The following is a 24,968-nucleotide window of genomic DNA, read 5'->3' as shown; positions in this document are numbered from 1 at the left end:
AAAATGTCACACAAGAAATTACATTTAGGTTTTTCACTGTCTTTATTCTGAACACACATTGCCTTTTATACTGTAATGATCTGTTGGCAAGGGCGTAAATACCCCTTGTACCGTTCCCTTTTTCCAGCTCCCAGGGAACTCAAAATGTGAACCTCTGGTTATCATATTTGTTTGAAGGCAGGAAGCAGGGAAATGAGGGTTTCAGTCAGAACATAGAGTTGTTTTATTCTTACTCTCTTGTGTTCCTTACAATGTCTCCCACAAAAGAAGAACCGTAACCTGGTGGGGAATGTGAGAAGGAATGCATTGAGCCAGCAGCAACCATAAAAGATTTCAGGGATGGGAACAAGCTAAGGAACCCCAAGACAAAGAAACTGTTAGTGAAAGTTTGTCCATTTTCTAGCCTCTAGTTACTCGAATGGGAAGAAGAGGGGACAACGTTAAATGAGAAGGAGAACTTAGAAGATCTTGCCCTAATTGTGGGTCAGAGGGAGCAGGTGGGGTTAAAGCCTGGTTATAAGCCTCATGGTGTGAGGGGACCACTTTGAGGGACAGGGTGGAATAAGATGCATCAATAAGGAATGTGGGGGGTGATGGAGAAGGGAAGGTGACAGGATGTCAACATGGCTGAGACGGTTGTTCCAGGTGGCAAGGGGAGGGGAGGGATAGGCAGATGAACTCATTCATTCCATTCCTTCTTAATGGACAGGTTCCACTCCCAGGTGAGATGGTCCTGCTTGTCATCGTCGGTAAAGAAGGACTTGTTGTGGTATGTGCCTCTGGCCAGCATGCCCTTGGGAGCCTCCTCAACTGGAGTGAGAAACTCATACTCCTCTGGCCGAGGCCCGTAGCTGCCAACCATAAATGTTGCTTTATCCACTGGGAAGAAAGAAAAGTTCATTAGGGTAAGAGTCTGACAGAGGAAAAACACACACTGCAAATTTGGGAACTTAGAGTATAGCATATATCAATGGAAGCCAGGAGCAATAGTTTCCAAGCCTAGCTGAACACCAGTTTTACTTGGGGCATTTTTTTCTTAATTTTTTTTTAAATTACAGGACCTTATAATAATAGCTTATTTATTTATTTTTATTTTTAATTTTTTATTTTATTCAGATATGCATACGTTTGGGTCATTTCTCCCCCCTTCCCCCTGCCCCCTCCCTTGTCCCTCCTGCCCCTTCTCTCTCCCCTTCTACTCCCTCGCTACCAGGCAAAAGCTATTTTGCAGAGAGAGTATAAGCAATAATAGGAAGGACCAAGGGTTTTTGCTAGTTGAGATAAGGATAGCTATATAGGGAGTTGACTTGCATTGATTTCCTATGCATGTATATTACTTCTAAATTAATTCTTCTTGAACTAACCTTTTCTCTAGTTCTTGGTTCCCTTCTCCTATTGGCCTCTGTTGCTTTAAAGTATCTGCTTTAGTTTCTTTGCATTGAGGGCAACAAATGTTATCTAGTTTTTTGGGTGTCTTACCTATCCTCACACCTCCCTTGTGTGCTCTCACTTTATCATGTGATCAAAGTTCAATCCCCTTGTTGTGTTTGTCCTTGATCTATTATCTGAATATGAGGGAGAACATATGATTTTTGGTCTTTTGGGCCAGGCTAACCTCACTCAGAATGATGTTCTCCAGTTCCATCTATTTACTTGCTAATGATAAGATTTCATTCTTCTTCATGGCTGCGTAAAATTCCATTGTGTTTAAATACCACATTTGCTTAATCCATTCGTCAGTATAGTGGGGCATCTTGGCTGTTTCCATAACTTGGCTATTGTGAACAGTGCTGCAATAAACATGGGTGTGCGGGTGCCTCTGGAGTAACCTGTGTCACATTCTTTTGGATATATCCCCAAGAGTGGTATTGCTGGATCTTATGGTAAATCTATCTTTAGATTTTTAAGAAGCCTCCAAATTTTTTTCCAGAGTGGTTGTACTAGTTTACATTCCCACCAGCAGTGTAAAAGGGTTCCTTTTTCCCCGCATCCTCGCCAACACCTGTTGTTAGTGGTGTTGCTAACGATGGCTATTCTAACAGGGGTGAGGTGGAATCTTAGTGTGGTTTTATTTTGCATTTCCTTTATGGCTAGAGAGGATGAGCATTTTTTCATGTTTTTTGGCCATTTGAATTTCTTCTTTTGAGAAAGTTCTGTTTAGTTCACTTGCCCATTTCTTTATTGGTTCATTAATTTGGGGAGAATTTAGTTTTTTGAGTTCCCTATATATTCTGGTTATCAGTCCTTTGTCTGATGTGTAGCTGGCAAAGGTTTTCTCCCACTCTGTGGGTGTTCTCTTCAGTTTAGAGACCATTTCTGTTGTTGAGCAGAAGCTTTTTAGTTTTATGAAGTCCTATTTGTCTATGCTATCTTTTAGTTGCTGAGCTGCTGGGGTTCCATTGAGAAAGTCCTTGCCTATACCTATTAGTTCCAAAGTATTTCCTACTCTTTCCTATACCAACTTTAGAGTTTGGGGTCTGATATTAAGATCCCTGATCCATTTTGAGTTAATATTGGTATAGGGTGATATACATGGATCTAGTTTCAGTTTTTTGAAGACTGCTAACCAATTTTCCCAGCAGTTTTTGTTGAAGAGGCTGCTATTTCTCCATTGTATATTTTTAGCACCTTTGTCAAAGATAAATTGGTTATAGTTGTGTGGCTTCGTATCCAGGTCCTCTATTCTGTTCCACTGGTCTTCATGTCTGTTTTTGTGCCAGTACCATGCTGTTTTTATTGCTATTCTTTGTAATATAGTTTGAAGTCAGGTATTGTGATACCTCCAGCGTTGTTCTTTTTACTGAGTATTGCCTTGGTTATTTGTGGCCTCTTGTGTTTCCATAAAATTTAACAATCTCTGTGATGAATGTCATTGGGATTTTGATGGGAATTGCATTAAACATGTAGATTGCTTTTGGGAGTATCAACATTTTTACTATGTTGATTCTACCAATCCATTAGCATGGGAGATCTCTCCACTTTCTATAGTCTCCCTCAATCTCTTTCTTCAGAAGTTTATAGTTTTCCTTGTAGAGGTCATTCACATACTTTCTGATTTTTTTTGAGGCTATTGTAAATGGGATTGTTTTCATATATTCTTTCTCAGTTTGTTCATTATTAGTGTATAGAAATGCTAATGATTTTTCTATGTTGATTTTATATCCTGCTACCTTGCTATAGCTATTGATGATGTCTAGAAGCTTCTGAGTAGAGTTTTTTGGGTCTTTAAGGTATAGGATCATGTCGTCTGCAAATAGGGATATTTTGACAGTTTTTTAACCTATTTGTATTCCTTTTATTCTGTCTTCTTGCTTAATTGCTCTGGCTAGGAATTCCAGTACTATGTTGAATAGGAGTGGAGACAGTGGGCATCCTTGTCTCGTTCCTGATTTTAGAGGGAATGGTTTCAGTTTTTCTCCATTAAGTATAATGCTGGCTGTAGGTTTGTCATACATAGCTTTTATAATGTTGAGGTACTTTCCTTCTATTCCTAGTTTTCTTCAAGCTTTTATCATGAAATGGTGTTGGATCTTATCAAAGGCTTTTTCTGCATCTATTGAGATGATCAAGTGGCTTTTGTCCTTGCTTCTGTTAATGTGGTATATTACATTTATTGATTTTTGTATGTTGAACCACCCCTGCATTCCTGGGATGAAGCCTACTTGGTCGTGGTGAATGATCTTTTTGATGTATTGTTGAATTCGGTTTGCCATTATTTTATTGAGGATTTTTGCATCAGTGTTCATTAAGGAGATTGGCCTATAGTTCTCCTTTTTGGAGGTGTCTTTGCCTGGTTTTGGGATAAGTGTAATACTGGCTTCATAAAATGTGTTAGGCAGTTTTCTTTCCCATTCTATTTCATGGAACAGTTTAAGGAGGGTTGGTATTAGTTCTTGTTTAAATGTCTGGTAGAATTCAGCAGAGAATCCATCAGGTCCTGGACTTTTCTTTTCTGGGAGACTCCTGATTGCTGCTTCAATTTCATTTTGTGTTATAGATCTATTCAGGTGATTAATGTCCTCTTGGTTCAGTTTTGGATGATCATAAGTATCTAGAAATCTGTCCATTTCTTCAAGATTTTCAAATTTATTTGAATATAGGTTCTCAAAGTAGTCTCTGATGATTTCCTGGACTTTCATGTTGTTTGTTGTTATCTCCGCTTTAGCATTCCTGATTTTACTAATTTGGGTTTTTTTCTGTCCTCATTTTAGTCAGGTTTGCCAGGGGTCTGTTGATCTTGTTTATTTTTTCAAAGAACCAACTTTTTGTTTCATTAATTCTTTGTATGGTTTTTTTGGTTTCTATCTCATTGATGTCAGCTCTTATTTTTATTATTTCTCTCCTATTTGTTTTGGGATTTGCTTGTTTTTGTTTTTCTAGGAGTTTGAGATGTATCATTAGGTCATTGATTTGAGATCTTTTAGTCTTTTTAATATATGCACTCATGGCTATAAATTTTCCTCTCAGGACTGCCTTTGCTGTGTCCCATAGGTTCTGGTAGGCTGTGTTTTCATTTTCATTGACTTCCAGGAACCTTTTAATTTCCTCTTTTATTTCATTAAACAATGAGTTATTCAGTTTCCAGCTGTTTGCATGTTTTTTGTCTTTATTTTTGTTGTTAAGTTCTAGTTTTATTGCATTGTGATCAGATAGAAGGTATGGTATAATTTCTATTTTCTTATATTTACTAAGGCTTGCTTTGTGCCCTAGGATATGATCTAAATAATAGTTTATTTTGTACCACTTCCAAAGGGCTGCTGTAGGTCCCAAGAATTAGTGTTATAAGAAAAGCATCCCAGCTGGTTCTGCTTATCAAGAAAGTTGGGGGAACCAGTGCCTTAAATAGTTGGGGATCAAGACTCTTTTTAGAGAGATGTAGCAGATGACACCATTTAATCAAAGCCAAACAAATTGAGACCTGAGTTCTGGTCTCAACCCTGCATCTAAGCACATAATATTTTGGGCCTTTATTTCTTTATCTATATAATAAACTTAAGAATTTCTTATCTATGAGTTCTCATTCTATGAACATATTGGTTGGATGAGATATAATGACAGCTGATGAGAATAGGCAGAATTTATGGATGGAATAATTGGATGGAAAAGGAAAAATCAGGAAGTTGGTAAAAAGTAAAAATGTGAGGACTTGGGACAAATGGCAAAAATAGCCAACCAAATTTATTTATAGATGAGTAACTGAGATGTGTATGAAGAACAGTATTCATATTTAGAAAATACAAATAAAGGTAAAAAGCTAGACAGGTAATATATAGTTGGCCTTTTAAGTGTTAAAAAGTTTGAAGGAAAAGTTACAGACATGTCATGGACTCCTCGACAAAGTAAGTCAGCATATTTTCAGTGGTTTAGGAAACTGAACTATTTTTTTTAAATATGACTAAGTATTGGAAAGGACAATCAATATCGTTCAGGTCAAAACAATCTTCTCTGGGATTTGATTAATTCACTGGTTCTTATGCCATACAAATTTATCAATTTCTCTCCTCTCCTTTGTTTGTTTGGTAGGATTGATCTATGCTTTACTGTTCCCCACCTCTGAGGCAGAGAGGCCTTCAGGCAAGAAGCAACTGTGAAAGTGTTTCTATCACCTTCCTACTTTTATTTTTCCCTGCTCATGTTAGTGAGAGAAATCTGGAGACAAGTTCCCAAGGCATGCCCAGAACAACAGCAGAGTAAATAGTTGTTTTTTAGACAACTTGTCTCAGTTCTAGAAAGAGTAATTTTTTTTCCTATGCTTTTCTTAGGAGAGTGAACACAATTCCCACCCCCAACACAATACATCATTAGGCAAGACTTTTCTGAGTTGAAATTCTCTGACATGGGTTTTATACTGTGAACTGCCTTATTATTATTATTGTTATTACTTTTGTATTTTTATGTCTTTTGTTTCATTCAAGCTAATCTTAGTTACTGTTTCCATATATAAGTATCAAAGTTGAGTTCTAGAAGTTGAATGCTGATGGTTAGTGGCTTACCCTATTCAAACTGGATATCCTGAATGTTGCCTTTGCCAATAATATCTAGGTCAGAGGTACTGGTATGCTTTTTCCTAGAGTGAGCACCCACAGCTTTTATCAGATTCTTGTTAAGACTCCATGCTAAAGATTTTTTAATAACCAGAGGTGGAAGTATTAATAAGAAGCAATTTGTGACAGTGTAAAGTCTGGGGTCCCTTACCTTTCATCCCAGTCCGGTAGGTATGCTGAACATATTTCAGGCCTGATACAATATCTTTGTTCACCTATAGTTAAGAAGGATCCAAGCAATTCAGATTAGAGTCTTTATTTTTCCTTATCTTTTGTGATGATCCTGTCTAGCTAATTCTCTGAAGATGAAAGGACTAAAGATTTAATTAGAATAGATACTTGGATAATCATTTAGTGTGATTGTGAGGCAGAAATCAGAGAGAGAAGATCACAAGTCTCGATGTTGCCAAACCAATTTTAATCACTGAATAATTTTTATTCTTGGTGGAGGAAAGGAGTTGCTAATTAAAATATTTACTTATTTATCTTTATATTTTTCCTTCCTCTAAGATCTAAGGAATAATCTTCAGCTCCCTTTCCTCAATACTACCAGCCAGAACAACACCATTGTCTTAGGAAAGGTTATAAAAATACCAATGAAAAAATATTATGTAAGTATATGAAAACCCTAACCTCCGAAATGATCCACCTAGCCTATGAAAATAGCATGAGAAAGGCAGTAATGGAAAACTAGGTCTAGAAAATAATGTGTCTGCCATTTAACTGAGATTGGAGTCTAGAAGTGAGGCAATGGGCCACAGGAAAACATCCTTTCCATAAATAATGGATGAAATCCACTTGCATCTGGCAAGCATTTGGGGTGTCATTGTCACATGTTGTCTGAGCTATTGCTACTTTCCCAAGACTTTCAAAGAAAATCCACTAAAGCAGAATGAAAATAGAGACAGACCAACACTTTGTTTTTCCATGACTCATTTTACCTAGGATTGAGCTGAGTTTTGTTATTTTCACACAGTAGTCATGTCTATACAAACAAATTATAGTGGACATTGAATCATTAACTGGATGGATTGGGTAACTGTTTAGCAACATGGAGAACTAAGGCATCTTCAAATAAATTTCCCCAACAACAGTTACAGCTCCCTCGGGGACAAATTAAACTAGTATACTAGTGCTGTCTTTTGTTCTGGTGGCGGTAAGGTAGCAGAGCAGTGGGGCTTAGGTTCCAGACTGTCACTAGGTAATATGCAGTATAAAACAACTAAAAGCAGATAGGATGAAAATAGCTTCAATGGCGAGACTGATAAAAGGAAGCCCACATTTTCTAACTACTCTGACTCCCAGATCTAGCTTATGAGAAGTGGGAAAATGAATAGATCTTTCTAAAGTCCGAAGATTGACCCTTGAGGCTCATGGGGGATGAGATCAGGTGGGAAAAGGACTTAAGAATAGGAATGGTAGTGGGGGTAGCAATAAGGACTTCAAAACAGTGTCTACTGTTTAAACATTGCTCTACAGAGGATCCATTTGACGTAAACACATTTGGGATGGATCATAGTAAAAAAAAATATAAGCTTACATGTAAAAAGAAAAGTATGAGTATTTATGGTATCCTCTTCTTTTGCCCATATTCCTTCTCCGCTGTGTCTCCCACCCCAGAAAGAGTAAGTCTTGGTGGCATGAATAGCAGTGAAAGCTGTGAAAGTACCGAGAAGTACTATTTATGTCCTTGGAAGGCAAAGGAAAGGGGAGGGAGAAACTAAAAGAATCACCCTGGCCACGACTTTAGAATGTCACAAAGTTTAGGAAAAGAAAGAGAACACAGAGAGCAACTAACAGAGAATGAAAGAGGATTGTAGGATGTGTAAATGTTATTGTAAATGGGGATTTCCTTGAATGTTTGTCAAGAGACATTAGTAAAGATTTAAATTTCTCTTTAATTATTTTCTATCGTGATCTGGTGTTTCCTCTAACTGTAGCTCCAAGCTGGGACAGGCCACAGGGTGGATCAATTTTACATGGGTTACAAAGAGTGGTCTTTCTCCTGTTGGAGACAAGGACAAACCTCTGAAGTGAATGAGGCTCAAAGACCCCTTTCTGCACCCTAATGTACAATTATGACCACCAAGAACTCACACTATTGCATTTTCAGATCATCCCTTCTCATCTTGTTCACATCAAAATTTACCTATCACATTTCCTTTATCAAAGCTTGCTTTCTATGTTGACAATGTAATAACACAAATGCTTAAAAATGGAACTGACGTGCAATTGTAGGTGTATTTGGATAAAGTACTTTACCAATCCCCAGGTGTTCTAGTAATAAACAATATGACAGGAAACATAGTGACCCACAGTTCAATGCCAATTATAGAGTAGGTAGGTGTCAAGCAATGTTTGCAGAATGGAATTTTTTGAGGCGTATTCGTATGTGGTGGAGAGGGAGAACCTATTCACCCTGAATCACTTCCTGCACCTGGAGGAAAGAAGGGCCCAACACGCACACAGAGGGAGCAGATGAGGCTCCCTGTGGAGTCCTCCTGGAGAACATGACTGAGTGGAAATGATGGGCAGCCAGGGTAAACACCAACCATGGAACACAAACAGTGCATTTCTAACTTATTTGCTTTCAAAGTCAAGGTTATTTTTCTTGTGATTGTGGCTTCTCATTGGGATATATGGTTAGTCATAGATTTTATTCCTTATTTAGTTTTGGTCTTACCTGATCACCTACTGCACAACTTTTAATGATAATTTTCAGTTATTTAGCAAAGGTCACACTGCCTGGATTTATGTCATCATTATACAATTAGAGCCGAGGCCCTATGTATTCTGTTTTCCTTTCTTATCAGTGAATTCGTTTATCTGTCTGTTTCTTACTATCTATTCACTAAATAGCTAACAAGCACAAAGTTTTGTGTGAAATATTGGAAAGAAGGGATTTATAATTTCACCTTTCCTCAAGGACCTTTGGTTGTATAAGGAAGAAATGTCACAAAGGAACAATTCACAAGTGTGTGCCTGTTGTATATGAGTATCAGGAATTCACAGAGAGAGAGGGATCCTGCTGACTTAGTGACCAAAGGATGACTTGAGGTGTACTGGCCGGAGGAAGACATGAAGCAAGCGTGGGTCTCCACAGGTAGAGCTTGGAGCTTAAAGATTGGGGGAGGACATTACAGACCCTGGACTGGGGACAGAGGGAAAAGAAATAAAGAAAAGTATGCCAACCTGCTAACACAAGAAATCTAGTCATTGGCTATAGGAAACATTTAAACTTCATAAGAGTGTACATGGAACGATACTTACTTTGAAGTTAATTTTCACTCTGTATTCAATACCTTCCTTTAGCACAAAGACTTGTTTTTTGAGGGCTTGAAGATCCCCTGTAGAAAAGGATTTAGAAAGAGTTTAGTCTCCTCAGAAGCAGTTATAGAAAGAGATGAGAGAAGTCGAAGCTTCAGAGCCATTTGCTGGGTCATTCTGGGTAACATGGCCCATAGGGACCTCAAGTCAATTTGAGGTTAGTACCTGCATGCAGAACCACATCACACACACACACACACACACACACACACACAGCCTGAAATCTCACAACTCAGTTATGGAAGAAACATGGTAGTCCCCCCCTCCAATGTTTGAAAATATATATAACATCACTACTAATGAGTTACGAAGATACATTGTTTCCAGAACTTCTGACTTGGACCAATGCAGATAAACCTTTTCTAATTGTCAGTAGTAATTTAAATCAACTCTTCTGGAGGAAAATTTGAGTTATCTTCTTATTCCCTCCCATGAAAATTTATGCACACACTTGTGATCAGATGAACAAGTGATTGAAGAAATTGTCCTTATCCCTCAAAAACATAAACATAAGAAAAATATTAAATAGGAGTGTAAGCTCTTTGTTTACATTTGGTAATGTATGTGATATTTTCAGACTCTTAAATTTTTTGTTTTGATTCCTTTTCATTATTCTAAATAAATATTCACATTTGTACCAACTTTTGCATTTGTATTTACAATTTCATATTATTTTTCCTGAGGAAAATCATTTAAGTTAATAAAAATGTCAGGCTTCATAAAACCAGAATCTGCCCCTGATTCCTGTGTTTAGGGACGTAATCATGCTCTGTTCTTTTCCCTATGCAGTCCTGTATAATTTATCTGTATGTGTGTGCACACACGTGTCTGTGTGTATGTTTGTGTTTTGCACAGCTTTGTTAATGTGCTTTGCTTCGTGAGCAGGCATTATACTCCTGGGATTCAACTCAGCATGACAGAAAACCAAATTTGGGTTTTCTCTGCTGGGAGAGGGGGACAGACATGACACTTTGCCTCTAGTGTCGTCAGGCCCTTCTGACAAATTTCCTTGGCCTTTATCTTGCAAACTGATGGCTGTACCTGTTCACATTCCGTAATTTAGCACAGAAAGAAGTCTGAGTTTTGGGAGGAAAAGGGAGTTTTTCTCTTGGAGAGCATGGGAGACGTGTGTGTGTGTGTGTGTGTGTGTGTGTGTGTGTGTGTGTCTGTTCTAATGATTTCAGCTGAACAGGAAGTGTATCTTTTCAGTTTCTTATTTCCTCCCTATGATAGAAAAAGTCCATATGAGGTAAAGTGAGCATATGTCCTGTGAGAGGGAAGTTCCTCACTGCTAAGCCTTATGTCCTAGAATCCTGCAGGAGACTTTTATGTAATAAAACCAGAGTTTTAAGCTTAAATTGATTTTAACAATGGAATTTCTAGCATTATTCAGGAAGTCTTGGATTGCTCTTCAACTTCAACTAAGTTTGTAGCTGCTATAAGATTAATACTTTAGACTTTAGATTAAAAATTTAGACTGTATAAATGTTACAACTCCAGAAGCACACAGCTTGATTAATATTTCCATCTGCAATCTTTCTTACATGCATAGTAATTAGCCTGCTATTATGTGGAAATAAAGACCAGAAGAAATATGATACAAGCAAATATATCAAAGTCAGACACCCTCCTCTTCAATTAAATTAGAGTTAGAGATTGGGTCTTTCATTAAACATGGCAAATACAGTGCACTTTAACAGCAATGGTTTGTGAAATGGCCCCAGCTTATGTATCTTTAGGAATGACCTTATTAGGAGTTTCTTTGTAAAGAACAGAAGACAAAGACCAAGTTTTCCCTGTGATCTCTTAGGCTCCTCTTAACAGTACAGATGTATCCACTTACCAGTAAGGTCCATTGTGATTGGTCCTGGTGCATTATCACAAACCAGGCTGAGCCGGGTGACAGTCACGTTGGGGACTGTTGGATCTGTAGGATTCAAAAGAAAAATGTAAGCACAGGGAAGAGACATTCGTATAGTGTGTGTGCATTTCAAGCGAGAACAGAGAGACTATAAAGAGAAAAGTGCTATTTCTCTGTGGCGTAGAAATAGAAATGGAAGAGCCAAATTCACCAAGCTTGGTGTTGATGTCCTTATAAATTGCAGCAATGTTATTTCTGCTTCAGGAACTTGGAGGCTCACTTTAACGATTAGCATCAACTATTTCACAAGTGGCTTATAGTAAGGTACTTTACTTACTGTTCATATCTTTGGTCATGTCTTGTTCTGCCATTGTGTGTAAGGGAGACGAATGGTTAGGGAGTACTGAGATGGAGAAAGAAAAGAAAGGTGGAGAGAAGAGAATCCATTCTGAATGGTGGTCTGGAATTCTTTCTAAATTCTCCCTATGGATAATTTTTTTCCAGGCTCACTGCTGACTTGCACTCTATCTCTAAAGAAGACTTAATTATACAGTTCATGATGTTATTCAGCATGTATAAATTGTGCTTCACCCACCTAACACTGCAAGCAGTTGGAGTTGGTACTATTTCTTCTGCCTCTGCTTCCAAGTGGTGGAAGTATATGCCATTACTGGGGCCTTTCACCTGACCCCTTCTTCATACACCACACACACACACACACACACACACACACACACACACACACACACACACACACACACACCTGCTACCACAGGAGCATCTCCAAGCAGGGTTTTCTTGTACTTTGTTAGACTTTCATCATCTTTGTCCATCTCCTGTAGCTCTTTCAGGGATTTCTGAGGTGGAGGTTTGTAATTGAGCTTGCTGTCCAGGTCATCATCACCCTCTTCCAGATGTGGCTCTGGATCCTTTTCGGTCATCTTGATCTATTTCAGAGAGAGAGGATGGTGGGCCATTAGCCAAGGTTAATGGATATCTAAGGTATTTATGGGGCTTCTGTTAACATCATCCTTGTCCTAATGGACTTCTGCAATCATCAGTGATCTTCCAGATTTTTCCTTAACTCGATCTCATTACGATTCATGAAGTAAGAATATAACATTATATTCTGTGTCCTGCCTGAATTTCTCTTCACAGTAATGACTATTTCTTAGTCATTTAATAAAACTAACAAGAAAGAACTCATTTGTGAACAATATACCACAGTGAAGCTACATGATACAAGCAGTTCCACCCAATGAGCAACAGCCTAGTTCAAATCATTGTAGAAATGACCAGTCCTTCAAATCCAGCCAGCCTTGCTGGTAGTGTCAGCACTCCCAGCATGCACACCACCAGTTATGGTGATTTAAAGGGATAGGCAGAGTCCCTGCCAAAGACATGGCTGGCATTTTCCCATTCACTAAATGAGTCTCTCAACACTGCAACACCTCAAAAGTGACACATGAACAATTGTAGACTTGTATGATACCTGTCTGAGGTGTTTGAATGGCTCCCATACAACACTGCTAATCATTTCAGGTTCTAGGTTTTCCTTGAATTCCCCATAACACTTGGGTAGTTCCAGTGGTTGATTTATTAGGCTCTAAGTCTAAAAATCTTCTGTTCTTTTTGATATACCACAAAATAGCGAAGGACTCTTAAATTCCTGTAGACAAAATTATAAATACAGGTTGTTTTCAGTAGCCTTCTTTCCACTTCTCCTCTCTGGACCCACTTCCTTTTGAGTCCCTCCCTTACCTTTACCATGTTTGCAATGACCTTATGCTCTAAGGTCCCACCTGGGTGGACTTTAGGGTATTTCTATTTTTTCCATTTATTATCACCTACATTTATTTGTCTTGTGTAAAAGCACTGAGTTAATATCTAGTAAAATAATGCACATGAGTGTTAATGACTGAGGGCATATGTAGACACAGTTTTTCAGAGCTGAAATGAACTTTAAAGGAGACAAAGTCCACCCTTTCATTTAATCATTCAGAAAATTGAGATCCAGAGGTTAAGAGAGTAGTCCTTGTAGCTGTGAACTTTAGGTCCTGTGGCTGGCATCAATGAGAGATGACTTCCAGGGAGATATTTGGTCAAGGAGACCATTTCTCCTATGGGCACCTCTTTCATTGCTCCTAAGTGATAAACCTATAAGACAATATCTATCTCATTTTATTCTGAATGACATAGCAAACCTTTGTAACATCTACCAAGAGTGAAGATATTTCTGTCCAAAATCAGTTGTGGTATTAGGTTTCAATGTCACTATCATTGGTGATAGGAAGAAAGATAACTTAGAAATGAATCCCAAAGACATTTTACTAGAACAAAAAGAAAATGAAAGAAAGAAGGAAGGAAGGAAAGGAGGAAGGAAGGAAGGAAGGATGGATGGATAACCTTTGGTTCATCTTTTCTCTTCCAGTTAAATAATAAACCAAACACAGAGAGCCTTGACCAGCTCTGAAAATGGCATTGCAATGCCCAGGTTCACTTCCTGTGCAGGAAGGAAACAGGTAAGCCTGTTCCTATGGCAACTCATGTCTCAGCTGAAGAGCTTGCATCACTCATCATAATGACTAACTCATATTCAAACAACAATCAGGGAAAATGAATGTGCTGTTTGGAACAAAAGAGTGCACGGGTGGATATAAGTTATGACTATTTTAAGGACAATCAGTAAGGGTCAGATGAAGAGCAAACCAGGTAATTCTGATCAGATGAGATGCATTCTCATCTGGTGGCCCTAGGAGCTTAATGGACAAGCAATGTGGAGGCCACATAACAAACCTGACAGAGCATCAGCAAGGCTACTTATATGGGTAACAGTGTCTCAGCTCTCATGGGCAGAACTTTCTGGAATATATATCACTTCATTCTAACAAGTCACCTACTTGAAGCTTATCAGATGGTAACATTACACCCAGCCATTAGTTCAAGGCGATTTCATTGATCTGCAAAGAACTGTAATTCTGAAGCCTCAAGTACCAGTTTTTTAAAAGGAGAATGAGACAAAGGGAGGAAGAGAGAGAGAGATTGGCAAATCAATTCATTTGCCATCGAGGTTTTAATCTTATTAAATCTGAGATTATGTCAGTTCTATATTTTCCTGATTTGTTACAAATGTAATTGTTTCATAAAAATGGGATATAACATTTTGAAGACATTGAAAAGTGGAGGATAATGTGGGATTACTGTATCAAACTGGTACAGTCATTAAGAAAATTTGATCCACTTATAGCATCAGAAAAAATGGCAGGAGGCTAGATGATCCAAAACTAGCTTGCTCTGAAAGTTGATTAGAAAAAGATGAAAATGTGATAATATAGAAAATAAAGGATTGGAAAAGCAGTTCTTAGGAAAAGATTTTTAAAGAAAAATTGAGGCTAGAGGAATGGCTCAAATGGTAGAGCTCCTGACTAGCAAGCACAAGGACCCAAGTACAAACCCCAGTATTGCCAAAAATTTATCTAAAGAAAAATCTAGGTCACAACTAGTTGGTGAGCACCTACTGTTTATAAGACATTGCACTTTAGTACATACTGATGTTTAAGATACTCATCAGAATGAAGAAGGGGCTGGAAGTTGGGTAATTCAGCCACACTAAAAAGGCCCAGTCACTTTGATCACTGGTTCTTAATCTGTTTTGGAGACTATAGGTCTCTTTAAAAACCTGATGAATATCAAGATTCTTAACCATGGGAAAAAAAGGAATAAACTCACAAAACTGTGCTAATGATCCAGTGGTTCACGGATTCTGAACTCTTTCATTGACTTTATTGGAGTAAGAATAAATTAGGAACATGACCTTAAAACTGTAACTTCCTGGAAACATGAAGCAATGAGTTGTGTATTACAGAGGAAGCCTGCTCCCCTGTGAGGACGGTCAGGTCATTGACACTGAGCCTCAAGCTCAGGACCATGTCCATCCACCTAAACTGCTGATGATGTGAAAGAAGATACCAGATGACATCTGTGTCTCAGGGAGCATCACCACAATGTCTGCCAGAGGAGTGCAGGTAGAGGAACCCAGTGGCCACAATCTATTTGATTTTGAGTGATTATCTCCTCATGGAACTGGCCTTCTCAGTTAGACTCCCAAGAGGACCAATAAATTCTGAGTTTGGTTTTGACTCTTTGATGGTGATCTCCTGAGCAAACGTGTCAACCACTGTGGATTTTCTTTTCCTGATCACAGCAGATGGGATTACAGACACTATCTCCTGGATACTTTACTTTTGTAAGCCTCTACCTAAGGATTTTTCCTGAGCTGCAGTCAGCTAAGTTACTAGACATCCCATTACATTACTTCACTTATGTAAATAAGAGAATGTCTATCTCTGTTTCATTATTTGAAATTTGTATGAATTCTCAAAAGATGATACAGTCTAAGTCTTACTTAATTTTATTTATTTTCAGACATAAAATTTCTTTCACTGTACATGCCTTTGCACAATAAAGGATACAATAATAATAGCAGTAAATAGTTACTAAGCTCCTGTCATGGGCCAAAAATTTAGCAATTTTGTGCTAAGTGCTTTACATATATTATTCCTTAGAATCATTGTGAAGTAAATGCTATTTGTTACATTTTACAAAGGCATAAACTGTGACAGAAGAAAATACTGCATACTTCAACTACACAAAGATTTAAAATTTCTACTCATAAGACAGCCTTATAACAAGAGTAATGTTCTACACTCTTAGGAGGAAATATTTGCAATGTATTTATTTAGCAAGATGTTTTTTGATATCTAGAATTATAAATGATTCCTACAGATCAGTCTTTGGAAAAATTTATTGTACATATTTAAGATGTAAAACATGGTGTTTTGATATATGTATGGGTAGTAAAAAGGTTATATAACCAGGAAAATTAGCATATCCATTGTGCATAGTTACTCTTTGTTTTTTTCATGGTGCAGGAGCACCTAAACATCTACTTTTTTAGTTAAATTTCTGAGTACAGTATACTACTATTAAATATTATACTGTATTTTATTTCACATTTAATCTCTGTGTAACCTCAGATTATCCCAAAGCCCTAGCCATAAATGGTATATAGTTTGACAGCGATTTCCCAAATGATAAGTGTGTTATTTAACGACATACATCAATTTTTCCTATTTGTGGATGCTGCTGAAGTGGGAATAGGATTTTTACGGAGATTTGACACACTGTTTTTTAATCCCATTATCTAAAAGGCAATCATTTTTATTATCGATAATAATTTTAATGGTTACCACATTTAGAGCTACATGCTTTCTTGAGCATTATCTCATTTGGTTCTCAGAATTTTATGAGCATGTCCACATTCATTTTCCCCTTTCCTTCCCCTTTCCTTCTTCTTCCTTCTTCCTTCTTCCTCCTCCTTCTCTCTCTCACTTTGTGCTTATTGGGCAAATGGTCTACCACTTTGCTCTCAGATAGGGCCTCCTGCTTTTGCCAACTTGGACTGCGACCTTCCTATCTCTGCCTCCCCACTAGCTGGGATTACAGTTGAGAACCACCATGCCAGGATTTATTTTCTTTTGCAGATCAGGAAACTACAGCTCAGGCCACTGCCCAGGAAAACATCACATAAAGGACAGAATGAATGTGTGAGGCCAGGTTGTTTGACTTTTGAGCATTAAGCTGTGCTGCTTCAATTGTCTTTATTAGGAAGTTGGGACAAACTTAGAGCTTATTGGTCCTCTTGGGAGTCTAACTAGTGGTACACAAGCAGAGGCAACTGCTTTTTTGCAAATGCTGTAGAGACAGCTTCAACACAGGAGACTGTCACATCAAGATGGTTTCAGAGCAACTCTGTACCTATGTTATTGTGTACAAGTTGCTTAACCTGTCAAGGGCTCCCAGTTTCATCCTCTGCAGAGTGAATTTGTTGCTTTAAATCTTGGAGTCCCCTTCTTCATTCAGTGACCCTACTGCTCTGTAATTTGGAGAAGCTTGTGAAATGAGAGAGGAAAAGAGGAACTGAAGACAGGGTTGGGGGTAGCCCAGCTCATCAGCATAGAACATTTGAGTTGGTCATTTCTTTTCTCAGCTCTGTACTCACTTTTCCACAGAGAATGGTCTTAGTTTTGTGTTTTTGCACAGGAAAAGTGAAATGGAGAATTAATCAAATACATGTTTAACCAAATTAATGTGGATTCTATCTGTTGGGCCCCAAAGCATACATGGCTCTATTTCAAGTGCTCACTCCTCCAGTCATGTCTACTTCCTACTTCACAGATGCCACACGGATGAATTTTCACAGTGAAACCCTCCGTCCTTCTCCACCCAGGCTTGCTATTAGCAAAGCAATGTGAAGCATTGGACTGTTGAGTTGGAGATTTAATTTTCTCAGGCTTGATTAAAATGCCAAATTGAATTATGATGGCTACTCACGGCGTGCATGTATCCTAGTATAAACCAATGCTTTGATTGTGGATTCAGTGACAGTTTTGAAGACTTAAGGTTGTTCCCAAATCTCAGGACAGAACATCCTTGTCTGGCCTAGGAGGACAGTTCCCCAAACGAGTTGAGGGCCAGAAAAAATGAGACTCTTAAAAAAAAAAAACCAACCAACTCTCTTCTGTTTCCAGAAAACAAATATCTAGTTAACCTGGGGAAAAGTGGCCTTTGCATCTGATGGAATGTGGACTTTGAGGAAGGTGGACCAGGGGTTCAAAATCTGCAACTGACTTACTATATGTCCTACACAGTTATTGACCTCACTGAAACTTCGTCTAATCACCAGAAAAGTTGGGGGAAACATAAGAAAATTCTAGAACTATTCTGGCCACTTGTAGGCATTCAATAAATATTTGCTCCCTTCCTCTCTTTCCTACCTGGCCCCAATGCCATCTGTTTTGTGCCACATAAAGGTCAGTCACTGACTGCCTAGGTACCAAATGCTTCCCCTGGGAAGGAACTGGCCACATCTATTCCTTCCTCATCAAAAATAGATTCTGTTCCTCTGAGGAATAGGGAAGAAACCAGAAGTTCTGAGAACTCCAAGGATTATTTATACATGGAATCAAATTTAAAATGGGATTATCACTACTGTGTTTCTTTGGAAAACTTCCACATAACATTTAATTTTAGATTTTATTTTATTATTCCCTTGCCTGATTGAAACCAGAGGTCACTCTGTGAATGATGAGAAATGTTAGTGGACCTTGACAGAAGCTGATGGGGAGAATTCCCTCTGACTCTGGAACAAATGCAGGGCAGACTTAACACACATCCAAAGTTGGATCTGCGGGAATGTGCTAGATTATGCATCTGGATGTGTGTATCATGAGGATTGACATAGTAGGTAGAGGTAAAGATAAAGATAAGGGGGGAAGGAGAGAGAGAGAGAGAGAGAGAGAGAGAGAGAGAGAGAGAGAGAGAGATGAGAGAAAAGTCCCAGAAGCAGGGGCTTTCCATTAGAAGGTCATAGAGAGCAGGCTGTTTATAAAAGACCGTGAACATGTCAGACCTTGTCTGACAAGCCTGCTGTCTGCCTGGAAATTTGGCATAATTGGGAATTGTATGTTTATCTCTCAGGACACAAGAAAGCATCTTGGTTCGTTCTAAAGTCCTTCCTTCCTCAGTATTTCTAGCAACATGAGGGAATTGGTCCTCCCTGGGCACCTCAGGGCTTCTCTCTATCAACTCAACCCCATGAACATCCAAAACTGAGTAAGAAAAACCAAGTCAGTGCCCTAGAGGAGTGTATCTTCTCAAGTGCAATAAGCACTACCACCCATCCAAAGGGAGAAATACATTTCTAGGAGAATTCTTTAACTGTCACTTTATGAGAAAAATGATATCATATTTCCTATCTGTGCATTCACAGTATGGTCTTCTAACCTGGATTTTTATATAGAAGAGAGAGGGAGAGAACTCACAGAACCAGTATGCTTTTCTCAGTGCCCATCTTGTGAAGTTAGTCCTTCACAAATATCATTTTAAATAATTCTCAAAGAAAACTACATTATGGAAGCCATGACTAGGCAACTGACCATATTTCAATGACTTGAACATATTCACTGAAGTTTTAAATTGAGCAAGGAATGTTAGACAGAAGTCAAAAGACTATTTTTATGACTGCTTATACTTAGAATATCAGCTCCTTGAAGGAAACCCGAGTGAGTTTTTACCAACTCTGACTGTGGAAACACAACACAGAGCGATTTTGTAAGCACTTATTGTATAGATGAGTGTTGCTGAACTTTCATGAACAAATGAGATCTGGGCCATGCCACTGTAGACTCTGAACGTAGGATCCTAGCAGCAAAAGCACTGATCCATGCTCAGAAGTGGAACCAGAGAAAATTTCTTCCATGGGATACATCCTAAAAGTCATTTTGAGCATTGTAGCTATTGCTCAATCCTCTTTCTGCACCAGAATGAGATTTTAGTCAACCTATCGAAAACTTTTGAGCCTTCATACTCTCCTCCTAATTCCTCAGGATTAAAATTTGAAAGTTTCTAACATCAGGGTTGGCACATCGAAGGCACTGAAGAAATGTTGGTTCTCGTCTCTATCTGCTTAATTCATACTCCCCAGGGCTTCTCTCTTCCTGCTAGCTGAAGTTTGCAACAAATTGTGTTCCCATAAATTTCTCTCAGAATAACTTTGCTGTGCTGAGCTTCCAGTGAAAACATCATCATGACATTGCTCAGTACATACTTCCCTGGGGACAAACTCATGCTTTCCAAAACATGGAAGGACCAAATTCCAGTGCCTGAAAGATGTCTGCTAGTTTTTTGGTCACTTATAACACAGTTAGTCCTCATGGGTTGGATCTGTGCAACATGGAGAATTCACTTCTCAGAAGTCACACATTTTACAAAAAATAGGATCATCTTACTAAATTTGTACTGAGAAATTTCTTACAAATTTAACAAAAAGAAATGGCAAGATTAATGACACTCATCTGAACAGATTCTGCCTGGAAGCGAGAAGGGGGGGTGGGGGAGAGGAAGAGGGCAGGGAGCAGCGGGGAGAAATGTCCCAAACAATATAGGCACATATGAATAAATGAATTAAAAAAATGACACTCATCTGTCCTCCCCTGCCTAGTCAGCAGGTCACCACTGACCTCTTGGCTTCCTCGTTCCTGCAGTGAAGATTCAGTGTGACAATCCTGATTTCAGGGACTCTTGGTCTCCATGTAAGGTTACTCTGCCTCCCTCACTTGAATGAAGAGTTGCCCATGGTCTATCAGACCTGTGCCATGAATTGTCCTAGTTCTAGAGCTTTAGCACACACCACATGTACAGAACATGCTGGCTGGGAAGTCCTCTACAAGGGAGGATAGTATTTCAGGTCATGTCTAAAGCACTTCTAATGTGGCCACAGTTCAGACCTTGATAGTTTGAAGGTGTACTGACCAGTGTCGTAGCTGGACCCACTTACATTCTTCTAGAATCTGTCTCTGTAATAAATCATTTGGCATCTTCCATGTTTGCTTTTAGTTTTCTCAAATGTAGAGAACTATCTTGTTTTTTGGCAATAATAGTGAAGAACTTTCTGCCCATCCCACTACAGGAATTTAATACACGGTTTTTGTTCATGGTAGAAATTCTGTGCTGTGTCACAGATGAGTAAATAATTTGTGTCTCACTCCATTTCCCCTTGATCGTTAAATCCCCTTGCACTCGAAGGGAAGTCCTCATGGTGCATTTTTCTTATATCACATTAATTCTTTAGTGGAAACAGCTTAGTATTTGACAGCTCTGACCCACTTTTTTCCTCTTTTCAACCAGTCTGCTTAAAAACAGGAAACCACACATCTCCACCCCAGCACAAGCCACCATTAACCAACACGTCTTGTATCAGTTTAGATCTATAGTCTTTCTGTTCTTGAGCGTGACCAAATGCCAGCTTCCACCTGGCGGAAAAGCCCACCAGGCCCACCCCAGCAGGCATCCCTCCAGCCCTTCTCCAGAGCATTGAGGACTGAGTTAGGGCACTCCGCCCTCCGTCCTGCAACTAATTGTCTCCCCCCAGGTCAATTGCTACCATTCCTTGCTCCAACTTCCCCTTTTCTGCAGAACTATTCCATCAGCCTCTTTAGGACTTTCTTATCATAAAGTTTGGTTTAAAGAAGAATTGCCCCTTAAAAAAAGAAAAACAACTTTCAAGGGCAATATCCTGGTGTAAAGATTTCCTACACTCCAAACCCACCTGTAGTTTCCCCACCCCTAGGCATTTCAACTCACCTTCAGTGCTTCAGGTCTCTGTCCGGAGTGCTTCTGCCTCTCAACTCTGACTTCTCAGTACTAGCAGTTAGAACAGGAAGGAAGTTAGTGAGAAAAAAAATGTTTTAAACCTACTTGAAGAGGAAACCCTGGGCTGTCTCAAATCCTGTTCCTTTGCCCTGCCTATCTCTTAATCAGCCAACTCTGAGCAGCATTCTTGCCAATTAATGGCACATGTGGAAGCAAGACAACCCATGTGACATAATATGCATGAATGTGCACGCTAGGGGAAGGAACCTATACCCATGCCTATTATGAATAATTGTGCAGATATGTCAAAAAATCAAGTCACTTCAGAGCATACGCTCAGTGAGGCAAGCAGCCTAAAGCCAATAGTAATGAATTCACATAGGCTTTACTTTATATCACTAACTTCTGTTCCTAAGGTCCCTGCCAGTTTTGTTATCAGCCAGATACATTGAAAGCATGCTGGCAGTGAACACAGAGTGGAAATGATAAATGTGAACTGCATATATTCGGTGCTAAATTTAAACATTTATCCTCCATCGGATTTTTGGAGTTTTATTTGGTTATAGTTTCAAGATGTGGTTTCAAATTGCACCAGGGACAATCAAATGTTTGTTACTGTTTTTGCTATTTTTTCCTTCAAATGAAACAAACAAAAGCTAAAACACTGCCTTCGATTAAACCTAGGAATGCAGATTACAAAGTAAAAGACAACTCAACTAATTCAGTCTTCTAACCTAGAAGTCTGTGACAAGTGCTAAAATTGACTTTGCACCATATATGAGGAAATGGTTTTGAAGTAATTTAAATGGGAAAAAGTTGCTGAGGCCATATTCAAACCACTTAAGGAAACAAAGTTTTAAAACACTGAAGTCACCCTTACTTTACATATTCCTGCAGCTACTGTCAATAATAAATGCTTATGTACACTAATATTTCAATATTCAGTATTTATGTCTATATGCTTAGAACTGACTATTCAAGCAAATATACTTGGAGACACTGACATTTAGTTTATTTTTCATGCAAATGTATTGCATTTTTTTATTTTGCAAGTTGCTGCCATGGTATATATCTTATCCTTAGAGTCAATGGAACTTAGATAATTGAGAGGATGGTAGTCATCTGGTGTCAGTAAACAGACTGACCAAGAAAAACATCTAAAGGAAAACAGCAGCTAGACTGGTGGCGTAAGCCTGAAATCCCATCACTCAGGAGGCTGAGGCAAGATGGTCACAAGCATAAGAACAGTATAAGTTATATACCAAGACTCTGTCTCAGAAAAAAAAAAAAGGAAAACAAGCCAAATACAGTTCTGTTGTATAAATTTTAATATAATATAGATGGAAGACAGCCCTTGAAACAAAGTATATAATTTTATTATAAATAAAGCAAATACTGATTTATACAGGCTGTATTTTATAGCTCTGTACTCTTATTCATTCAATTATATTTGCTGAGCACTTCTTTTCTTCCAGGCACTGTTCTAGGCACTGGTGTACACAGTAGACTGTCAAAATCTTTGCAGAACTTATGTTCTCGTGAGGAGTCAGACAATCTAAAAAAATAGCACATATAGAATACAAAATTGGAACAAGAAGGATTTAAAAGTTGGAAGTGGTAAGTTCATTGCTCACACTATTAGGGAAGACGTCATTATTGAGGTATGATGTTTTTCTCTTGCTGAGCTAAGGCCAGTGTGTTCTCACAATTTTTCTTAATGCAGTGCATTAGGTAAAGACTTTAGAGGGTAGGGAAGTCCCAAATATATGTGAAATCAGCGTGTGTGTATGTGTAGTGTATCTGCCATTGCTGGGGGAAGTGAGCATTCATAATTTCAATTTAACTTTCAAAGAGATCCATGACCTCAAAAGAATCCAACATTGCTAATTTAAATCATCATTCTGATGGTCTAACAACAGACTTTTAGTAAGTTAGAGGGCAACTGCTGGATCTCCTCAAATATCTTCCATCAGAGCGATGGTTTACCCAACGCGACCATTTCTCATGTTTTTCTATTACAGGTCCCTTTTCACATCTAATTATCACATGGGAAACTGAGATGAACAGATTCGTTCAAGAGGGTTACAACAGCAGACATTCCACTTCTAGTCCACTGCTGACAAAGATGGTTTGTATACAGAGACTCCCTTCTCTACACCTAAGCATCTGCAAATATAAGAATGTGCCTGTCATGGCAAAAAAGAATGTTCTTTCTCTAAGCATCTGGGCATTGGATGCCAAGTGACATCATAAACCTTGGAAATCTACTGAAAGTTTTTTTTTTTTTTTTTTTGCGAAATAATAACACTTCTGAAGTATTTTCCAGCTGTTTCAAGTATACGACTGACAGGTAAATTCCAGGCAAGTCTCCCACGAGCCTGAAAAAATGACCAATGACTACTGACTGGTGAGATTTCTCTGTATTACACAGACATATTTCTTAGAGGCTACAAGTGGGCACACTCAGAGAAAGCTGTCCATTCCGAAATGTGTCCTTGTAGCATTTATGGCAACCCTGGAGCAAGAAGAGAATTGCATTTCAAGCAGAAAAGCTGTTCTGTCTCTTCCTGTCAGTGTGAATGGTTTAGTTCTCTGAGCCTTAGTTTTCACATCTGTAAAAGAATGATACCATCCTGGAAGCATTGGAAACAATGTGTGGTACCCGACAGGGTTCACCTCATTCTCATTTGTGCATAAAAAAAAGGTCCAGGCTGAGAAAATCATCACTACCTTCACCATTTCCACATTTCATTTTTTTCTTACTACTGCAGAACAAATACTGTAATGACTGAAGAGAATCATTCCCATCCATGTGCTCATGAACAGCACACATACATCACAAAAGTCACCTCCTCCTCCTTCAATGCTTTCTACAACTGAATCAGGAAAACTGTGATTTTTCATACCTCCTAGAGTGTATAGTTGTATACTATGCAATATATGACATAGTGAACTACAGTGTACATTTTTTCTGAACTTCTAGGTTGAACAAGGATACAATATAATTTAGTACTTTAGTAAACACTGCTCTGTGTTGTTAAGTGATTATTTTGTGAGTATTGGGCTTATTTTTCCACCAAAGAAAAAAACTTTGTGCCTTGCAGAGAAGGAAGGGGAGAAATGGGAATATATTGGTAGGGGTGAACTTGTTCAAAGTACACTGTATACATGTGTAGAATTACCACAATGAAACTCCCTTGTATTATTAATGTATGCTAACTCAAAAACAAAATGTTAAAAAAAGTTGTGTCTTATATACCTTATATCCCTTGGAGTGCTCACAGTAATATTCAACTTTATCATGCAAAAATTCCTAAAATATTCTTCAGTAGAAATATATGTATTTAAATTAGATAGCTGTGCCTACATTCTGCCCCCATGGCACCTCACTCTTGCACTGAGAATGTGACTTTGGGGCGGGATGAATGTGAGCACGGTCATGTGTCAGCATGGTTCAATGAAGCCAGTTGTTTTCTTCTTTTCTTTATACAGAGTCATGAGTCACTTAATGACAGAGATACCTT

General features: G+C 38.5%; 1 protein-coding gene across 1 annotated transcript; it reads right to left on the bottom strand.

Annotated features, from left to right (window-relative positions):
* Window positions 1-23: 23 nt before the first annotated feature.
* Window positions 24-21,622, bottom strand: Arhgdib (Rho GDP dissociation inhibitor beta). Its single transcript, XM_020167754.2, has 6 exons — window positions 21,436-21,622; window positions 11,996-12,179; window positions 11,215-11,298; window positions 9,315-9,391; window positions 6,196-6,259; window positions 24-879 (listed from the first exon to the last, which is right to left on the bottom strand). Exons 2-6 carry the CDS (start codon window positions 12,171-12,173, stop codon window positions 680-682), a joined length of 603 nt encoding a protein of 200 aa, XP_020023343.1. The 5' UTR covers window positions 12,174-12,179; window positions 21,436-21,622; the 3' UTR covers window positions 24-679.
* Between the last annotated feature and the right edge of the window lie 3,346 nt (window positions 21,623-24,968).

This window comes from Castor canadensis, chromosome 6 (genome assembly GCF_047511655.1).
Source record: "Castor canadensis chromosome 6, mCasCan1.hap1v2, whole genome shotgun sequence".
NCBI classification, from domain to species: Eukaryota; Metazoa; Chordata; class Mammalia; order Rodentia; family Castoridae; genus Castor; species Castor canadensis.
This window is presented reverse-complemented; position numbering and strand designations above follow the sequence as displayed.